The 9,131-nt window shown below is 44.7% G+C and overlaps 1 protein-coding gene across 1 annotated transcript; it reads left to right on the plus strand.

Annotated features, from left to right (window-relative positions):
- The first annotated feature begins 2,131 nt into the window (after nt 1-2,131).
- On the plus strand, nt 2,132-7,952 carry LOC311584204 (lysozyme C-1-like). The gene is made up of 4 exons (XM_084758305.1): nt 2,132-2,284; nt 5,956-6,120; nt 7,343-7,421; nt 7,871-7,952. Exons 1-4 carry the CDS (start codon nt 2,149-2,151, stop codon nt 7,935-7,937), a joined length of 447 nt encoding a protein of 148 aa, XP_084614431.1. The 5' UTR covers nt 2,132-2,148; the 3' UTR covers nt 7,938-7,952.
- The last annotated feature ends 1,179 nt before the right edge of the window (nt 7,953-9,131 follow it).

Genomic DNA, 9,131 nt, shown 5'->3' on the forward strand with positions numbered 1-9,131 from the left:
GATAACAGAGAAACCCTGCCTCTCAAAGAAAGAAAGAAAGAAAGAAAGAAAGAAAGAAAGAAAGAAAGAAAGAAAATGTATTTTTCATTGTTGTTGCAGCTGAACAAATTAGAACTTGGGGCTGGAGAGATGGCTCAGTGGTTAAGAGCACTGACTGCTCTTCCAGAGGTCCCAAGTTCAATACCCAGCCAGCACAGGGTGGCTCATAACTATCTATAGTGAGATCTGATTGCCTCTTCTGGTGTGCATCAAAACAGAGTACTCATACACACAAAATAAATAAATAAATCTAAAAAAAATAAAGCTTGGATTAAAGGTGTATGCTAGGGCTCAGCCACAACATAGCTAGATACAGGTTTTTCCAGTACACAATCTCCAGGTTCATGGTGTGATCAAATATTCTGCAACACCGACAGATATAAGAATCAAAATGCTTATTAGAGCAACAGCCATAGATATAAGCCAGAAAATCCATGAAAGGTTTTCAAGCCAACTGTGCCGTGACTATCACATCTATTGTCTGATTCTGATTCTTTTTTTATTATTATTAATTTATTCTTGTTACATCTCAATGGTTGTCCCATCCCTTGTATCCTCCCATTCTTCCCTCCCTCCCCTTTTCCCCTTATTCCCCTCCCCTATGACTGTTCCTGAGGGGGATTACCTCCCCCTGTATTTGCTCATAGGGTATCAAGTATCTTCTCGGTAACCTGCTGCCCTTCCTCTGAGTGCCACCAGGTCTCCCCCTCCAGGGGACATGGTCAAAGGTGAGGCACCAGAGTATGTGAGAAAGTCATATCCCACTCTCCACTCAAGTGTGGAGACTGTTCTGACCATTGGCTAAATCTGGGTAGGGGTTTAAGGTTTACCGCCTGTATTGTCCTTGGCTGGTGCCTTAGTTTGAGCGGGACCCCTGTGCCCAAATCTGCCTATCATAATGTTCTACTTGTAGGTTTCTAGGACCCTCTGGGTCCTTCTACTTTGCCTTTCTCCCATGCTTCTCTCATCTAGAGTCCCACTAGAATGTCCTCCCCTCTGACCCAGTTTCCTGGTAAGTGAAGGCTTTCGTGGGACATGCCCCTTGGGCTAATATGCAGATATAAGTGAGTATATACCATTTGAGCCTTTCTGCTTCTGAGTTAATTCACTCATTATGATCACTGATTCCGATTCTTAAAGCACAGTCAGTTAGCTTTTCGGCTCTCTTACCTGGCTAGATTGACAAGACGACTCCCAATCCATAGATAGAAATAGAGGTTCTAAAGTGTTCAACCAGAGTTCATGTCAGAGTTAGGCCCAGAGACTAACTAGTGCCCCATATTTGACCACCTCCCCTTGGTGGGGAGGCCTGGTGTTACTCAAAGAAAGAATAAGCAGACTACCAAGATGAGACTTGATAGCCTATGACCATAGAGTGGGGGAGGAGATCCTCCTTGGTCATAGACGTAGGGGATAGGAATAGGGTGAAAGTGGGAGGGAGGGAGGAACGGGAGGATACAAGTGATGGGATAACAATTGAGTGGTAATCTGAATAAATTAATTAAAACAAAATAAAAAAACAATCTTCTCATAGGAGACAAATTTTTAAAAAGTGCATTAAAAAAAAGTGTTCAACCATCAGCTCCACTGAGCAAGGCATGCCCAGTGCCCAGACTCTGGGATAAGGGAGGAACCAGGCACATATCATCCTATCCTTGAGTAATGGTTATGTGTAGGTGCGGATGAAAGCAATGCTTATGTTTAGGAGAGTGTGCAGGCACTGGTGATGTGGACTCCCTGTCCAGGCCTGCATGGCACCTCACAGGGGGGTCATCTCAGGTTTGCTCTGCCTGTGTGGGCTATGTGGAACATGCCTGGGGACTGTTTTGCTTGTGGCCTCCCCACTCCACACTTAATGACCCATGTCATTAAGATATTGAAAATAAGCACTGTGCACTTATTCCTGCACTGCCAGAACAGCTCTTATCAAAGCATAGGAAGGAAAGGTCAAATTCTGAAGTCTGTAGAACTGTAGGAAGTTCCCGCTTCGTGCAAAGCTCAAAAGTTGGAGGCCAAAATCTGCCAGAGAAGGGAAAAACTCAGAGGATGCTTAAATAGGAGGCTTGCTGTCTCTAGTCAGCCAGCAGCTGATCCAGCCTCCAGGTCAGCATGAAGGCTCTCCTCGCCCTGGGACTCCTGCTGCTTTCTCTCCCTGTCCAGGCCAAGGTCTATGAACGCTGTGAGCTTGCCAGAATTCTGAAAGCACATGGGATGGATGACTACTATGGAGTCAGCCTGGCCAGCTGTAAGTCAGAGAAGCTTCCAGAACAAGGACAGGGAGGCAATGAGTGACAAGGGAGGGAGCTGGAGTCAATACATTCTTATGTTTCCTGGGGGTTTGAGTAATTTGACTAAAAGCATCACTTTTTGTCTTTTGAATTAGAGGTGCTAGGTGTGGCCATGTTAAAGGAGATTCTGGGCCAGGCTAAGCCAATAGGACCCGAGGTGCTCTTGGCCTGTTGCTAGGTTTCCCAGTTGCTTCAGACTCAATAGCCCATGAGAAAGGGCCTGAGAAAGGATGGGAAGACTCAGTCAGTCAAAATGTAGGATCTGAGATCCTTGGTGACATAGTATTGGTCTTCACTTCTCTTACCGTGGTATGAAACTTTTGAGATAAAAATTTTCAATTTTTTAAAAAACTTTCTACACAGAGTAGAGGGGTTCTATTTGTCTCTAGTGGCTGCATAAAGGAAGTCCTCTGAAATAGAATATAACGTGATTTAGTTCTGTTCTTCACTCTGAGATGGCCTTTTGTTTTAGACAATGGCCCATGTGGATGAGGAAAATCTTCAATTGTTACTGGGTGCTTTTCACATGCATTTCCACCAGCTACCAAATAGTAACTAACTTTCAGAGAATAAGTGAATATATGGATGGATGGATGGATGGATGGATGGATGGATGGATGGATGGATGGACAGACCGATGGATGGATTGATTAATATAATCATAGAATAGCCTGTCTTAGTCTATTTGTCTTATAGAGAAGATTCTAAGTAGCCGGTTATGATGCATTCATGTGTAATCTCAACAGCTGGAAACTGAGGCAGAGACTGCCAGTCTTATTCAACATATGATATTTAGTGACATGTTTTGTAAAAATGAAAAGCAATTTTAATGTGGCATGAAAATTCAGCTTGCTATAAGAACATTACTCTGAGAAAAAAATGTTAATTTTTAATAAATTACTTTTCATCTTCATATATATTCCCTATTAACTTATTAAATCTACTAAACAAGTGTTTTTTATTTTAGTCTGAATAGAAGGATGAGAGCAGGGAAATGTTAAAGCACTGAAAGGAATAGCTATATTAATACTTTTAAAGTCAGGGTTTCAATATGTAGCCCCAGTTTAGCTTAGAACCTCTTTCCTAGAGAACAATGGTTTCCAACTCACAGAGCTCCACCTACCTGCCTCTGCCTTCCAAGGGCTGGGATTAAAGGTGTGTGCCAGCATGCTGTGCTCAGTTGTTTGGGGTCTCAATCTTCAACCGTGTTTTTATTAAACAGGTTGCCTCAGTTGTTCTTTCTAGAATGAAGCAGGCGTCAATAGTGTGTGCAGCAGGCTTCCTTTCTTCTGTGGCAGTTTCTTTCCTCTGCTGGTTTCCTGGTAGCTGCAGCCATTCTCTGGGCTTCTTCAGCTTCTTGCCATCTGCAGTCCTCACTGGCAGAGAGACATAGACTTTTTGATGCCATCTCAGGCCTTATCTTTCTTAAACAGAAAAGCAACATCCCTGGTCTTCTTGTACAGTTCAACCTTATCTCCAACCACCAAAGGTAGTTCAGGGACTTCCTTAATACAATAACCTTTTGAGCTCACCCAAGCTGTGGAGACTGAGGCAGCCATCCAGGGCCAAACAGAGGGCATGTGTCTTTGGGGTTGTGTTCATTGGGTGGTGCCAAAGGTCCCGGTTGCTGTTGGAGTAAACACGTGGCTTCCCTGACACAACTTTTCTTTTTTTTTTTTCAGTTCTTTTTATCAATTTATTCATATTACATCTCAGTTGTTAGCCCATCCCTTGTATCCTCCCATTCCTCCCTTCCTCCCACTTCCCCCCTACTCCTCTCCCCTATGTCTGTGTCTGAGGGGGACCTCTTCCCCCTGTATATGCTCATAGGGTATCAAGTCTCTCCTTGGTGACCTATTATCCTTCCTCTGAGTGCCCCCAGGCGTCTCCATCCAAGGGACATGGTCAAATATGGGGCACCAGAGTTTGTGTGAAAGTCAGATCTCCTTCTCCACTCAACAGTGGAGAATGTCCTGTCCATCAGCTAGTCTGGGTAGGGGTTCGAGGTTTACTGCCTATATTTTCCTCGGCTGTTGCCATAGTTTGCGGAGGACCCCAGGGCCCAGACTCGCCTGTAGTTTTCCAAGACCTGCTGGATCCTTCTATTTCCTCATTCTCCCAGGCTTCTCACACCTAACGTCTCAATAGGATGTCCTCCCCTCTTACCCACTTTCCTGGTAGGTACAGTTTTTCATGGGGACGTACACCTTGGACTAGTGTCTCGATATAAGTGAGTATATACCATTTAGCTCTTTTTGCTTCTGTGTGAACTCACTCATTATGACAATTTCTAGTTCAATCCATTTGTCCACAAATTTTGGAAATTCCTTGTTTTTTGTAGCTGAGTAGTATTCCATAGGGTAGATGTACCACAGTTTCTTTATCCATTCTTCTACTGAGGGACACGTAGGTTGTTTCCATGTTCTGGCTATTATGAATAAGGCAGCTATGAACATGGTTGAGCATATGTCCCTGTTGTGTGGTAGAGCATCTTCTGGATATATTCCAAGGAGTGGAATAGCTGGGTCTTGAGGAAGCCTTATTCCCATTTTTCTGAGAAAGCGCCAGATAGCTTTCCAAAGTGGTTGTACTAGTTTGCATTCCCACCAGCAATGAAGGAGTGTTCCTCTCTCCCCACATCCTCGCCAGCATGTGGTGTCAGTTGAGTTATTGATCTTAGCCATTCTGATGGGTGTAAGATGGAATCTCAGTGTTGTTTTGATTTGCATTTCTCTGATGACTAAGGAGGTCGAGCATTTCTTTAAGTGTTTCTCAGCCATTTGATATTCCTCTGTTGAGAATTCTCTGTTTAGTTCTGCGCCCCATTTCTCTATTGGGTTATTTGGTTTGGTGGAGTTTAATTTCTTGAGTTCTTTATATATTTTGGATGTTAGACCTTTGTCAGATGAAGGGTTGGTGAAGATCTTTTCCCAGTCTGTAGGCCTGACACAAATTTTCAAATTTGTCTCTGGTCAAGTGATAGTCTAACCACCTCCAACTCTGGAATTTTATCCAAGTTTCTGCCAATACCAGTCAAGACACTGATCTGATGACCTGCTAATTCATAACAACAAAGGGCTGAATGCTGTTTTTGCACAAGTCGGTGAGAACAGATCACAACATCTTGTCCTCCTGGAGCCATGAACAAATTTGGCAATCCTGGATGACAGGTATTTGTCTTTTTCCAGAAGAATCCTCCTCAGAGGATACTGTTGAGGAGAGAGGCACATGCTATGCTGGGAGAGAAAGTGATCCTCCTCTCCACAAAGGAAAAGGAAGTACTTAGTGCAGGACTTTAAACTTTTGAGTATCTATTGTTGTTTACTCTTGTACATAATGGTTTGTCCTCAAAATGATTCTCTTTGGAGCACTTGAAAACTGCTTGCTGACTAGTTACATCAGTTGCACTTGCTTGAAAGGCAGAGGCAGGAGGATCACGTGGAAGACCACCCTGAGCAACACAGCCAGACCCAGGCTGAACTCGTGGTAGCTTAGTGTACAATTTAACCATATGATTGTGCTCATAAAGTAAATCCCTTCTAAAAGACAGCTCAAAGAACAGATTGTGGTATCAAATATAGATCATGTGCTGTTGCTGCTTATTGATAAATACTCTTTTTCTTTTTAGGGGTGTGTTTTCCTCGGCATGGAAGTGGCTATGACACAGAAGCCACAAACTACAACCCTGGAGATCGAAGCACAGACTATGGGATATTTCAGATCAATAGCCGATACTGGTGTGATGATGGCAAAACCCCAAAATCAATGAACGGCTGTGGGATCCCCTGCAGCGGTAAGACAAGGCAGGTTCACAGTGACAGCAAACAACCCATCTGCTCTCATGTTAACAGCAAAGGTTCTGTGTAGGGACATAACAGTGAAGGAATCATTGGGAACCTGGTTAGACTGTCTTTACTGTTAAAAAATCATTCTTAAGTACATCAAAATGACATCAAGACATTAGGATAGGATGCAGTGTGGTGATAGAATGCTCTGCCTACAAATCAGAGGACGCTTGGTCCTGCTGACAAAAATCAATGAATGAATAAATAAAATAGACAGAGGCTGGGAAGATAGCTCAGACAGAAGAGTCACCTAAGCCAAGGTTTGACCCTCAGCAGCCACATAAAGCTGACATCGGTGTCAGTTATTTGTAACCACAGCATTGAGGAGTCTATGACAGGCAGACCATGAAGCTCACTGGCCACCCAGCACAGCCTGGTCTGCATGCTAGTTCTCTGTGGCAGTCTCTGCCTCAAAAAAATGTGGAGTGTTCTTGTAGAACAGCGCCTGGGGCAGACCTCAGACTTCTACATACACATACATACATGTGAGGTTCAGTGGTGTAAATACCAGCACACATATAGACACACATGTCAAAGTTATAATTAAAAAGTAAAGACCTAGCCAGGCGAATGCCACAAGCCTGTCATTCCAGCACTCTGGGAGGTAGAGACAAGTGGATATCTGTGAGTTCAAAGCCAGCCTGGTCTCCAAAGCTGGATGTGGTGCTGGGAAACAAATTCTCTGCTAGAGCATCCAGTGCCCTGAGCCACCGAGCCATGTCTCCAGCCCCTGGTTTTTCTGTAGGATGGATTTTCAGAGGTAGAGGCCCAGGTGAGAGTTCTCTGCTTGCTCTGTGTTCCCGTGTGAGGATGAAGAGGGGCTTCCCTCACCACAGCTGACAGCCCCACTCCCTCAGCGACTCCTCCCTCCTGCAGTGCTTCTTTGCTGTGCATCAGTGCTGGGATCCTAGAAACACAAACACATGCACATGTGGAAACACCCCTACCGCTCAAGGACGCCAGGCCTCCAGGGACTTTATGGATGAGAAACGGAGTGACACAATGTCACGTAGACAGAATCATGGCTGTCTCCAATAATCACAGATGCAGGGACACTTGCGAATTTTTTTTTTTAAATTCACTGCTCAGTGTCACAGAAGAAAGCTGGCTGGATGTGAACTGAAAATATCTCTATAACTGTCCTTGTCATTCCTCATCTTTGTCTTTCAGCTCTGCTGCAGGATGACATCACTGAGAGCATAAAATGTGCAAAGAAGGTTGTGAGGGATCCACAGACCATCAAAGTATGGTATGTTGGAACTTTGCTTCTGGTGATATATGGAATAAGTCTCTCTAAGGCCCAAGTGTCATTCTGAGAACTGTGGGTTCAGTTGGGGGCTTTCCCTGCATCATAATTTTCAGGGAATTTCCACAGATTGTGAGATTCCCACCCATGACTGCTTCCTTGTCAGGCCTCCAGACAAGGGACCCGTGACCTGTACAACACATGTGATGCAGCCCTGACCTGCAGCATGCTGTGCTCTCCTGTGGGATTGGAGTGGACCAAACTGCCATGTAGACATGGCTCCATCAGTCTGTAGCGTTTCTGGCTGCATCTGCAGACTGTGTTTCACACTAGACCTTGGCCCTGGAGTGAAACTCCATTAGTGCCATGGTTCCCCTCCCTCTCCTCAAGGGTTGAGTATGTGTGTGACACAGATGTAACCATTGATCCCCACGTCTCTCTTTTCTCCACAGGGAGCCATGGAAAACCAAGTGTCACAGAGGAGATCTGTCTCCGTATATTCAGGACTGTGAAGTCTAACTGCTGTGCTGCACTTCAGTTCACACTGTCTCTTTCTTACTGTAAGATAGTCATGGCAAGGCTCATACCTACTTCCTTGATTTCCCCTTCAAATACTTATATCATAAAATAAAAACCTAAAAGCCATATAAAAATTAAAGTAATGGACTAACTTGTTTAACAGACGAAATCTCAAGACTTGATAGCACTCAGGATGAATTGTGGTCACTGATTTTATCCAGGTCCAGAAGTGAGACAGAGTGAAGCAGAAGAAAACATTATGAAAAAATATGTGTAGTTTGTAAGGGAAAGGAGGAAATTCAAGGTTTCACACGGCTGAAGAAATAGCTGCAGCTGCTAAAAGACTAACATCCATAGAGAGAGACCTGCAGTGTTCACAGGAGCAACAGGAAAGAGCCCAAAGGGCAGGAGTGTGCTCTACCTGGATAGGATTCAAATAATGTGAAAGCAGAGAGTAGAGAGTGAAATGCTACTTAGAGCTGTTTCCTGATCATAAGGAAGTGACCAGGAAAATGTTGCCTGGGACCAGCAAAAGAACACCAATGCAACTATAGTCTAAGAGGCCAATGCAACTGTGGTCTAAGAGGCCAGTGTAACTGTGGTCTAAGAGGCCAGTGCAACTGTGGTCCAAGAGGACAGTCAACTTTGATCTAAGAGTCCAGTGCAACTGTGGTCTAAGAGGACAGTGGTCTAAGAGACCAGCCTACATCCCAGGCTGGTAGCCAGACCTGATAAAGTAGTATCCATGAATTACTGGTTCTGGAGGCAGGAAATAAGGAAGATTGAGGGGTTATGAATCTTGCACCATGATGTGAGAGAGCAGCTAACCCAGGCAAGGATTGCTAGGGTCAGAGTTCCTTCTCAGAAGCCCTGAGAGGCCATAGTGTGAAGCCTACATTCTGGTGGTGGCCCAAAGATGTTGATGATGCCTCTTGGAGAATGCAGGCATAGAATGGACTGGTCCAAGAGAGGGCCTGTGTATGCTCTGAGTTTCAGAGCTGGAGGGGCCAGCTGTCCAGGGGCTTCAGAGGTGGATGTGCCCTGGGGGCACAGAGAGCTGCAGGACTTGCTGCTTGCATGGCTGTTTTTAGGTCTCCCTTAGGTCTGCTATTTCCTAGCCATGCCCCCATTCTATCCTTTGAAATGGGAATATTAGCAATGGGCACATGGCTTAGTTGGCAAGGTGCTTAACAC

The sequence above is a fragment of the Acomys minous genome, assembly GCF_964271855.1.
Source record: "Acomys minous genome assembly, chromosome: 15".
Lineage (NCBI taxonomy): Eukaryota > Metazoa > Chordata > Mammalia > Rodentia > Muridae > Acomys > Acomys minous.

What these genes read in the sequence shown, in the direction of transcription:
- LOC311584204 (XM_084758305.1), top strand. Translation starts at nt 2,149, where the DNA reads ATGAAGGCTCTCCTCGCCCTGGGACTCCTGCTGCTTTCTCTCCCTGTC. An exon ending in CTGTGGGATCCCCTGCAGCG is followed by an intron (nt 6,121 to 7,342) that starts GTAAGACAAGGC and finishes TTTGTCTTTCAG; the next exon opens with CTCTGCTGCAGGATGACATC. An exon ending in CCACAGACCATCAAAGTATG is followed by an intron (nt 7,422 to 7,870) that starts GTATGTTGGAAC and finishes TTTTCTCCACAG; the next exon opens with GGAGCCATGGAAAACCAAGT.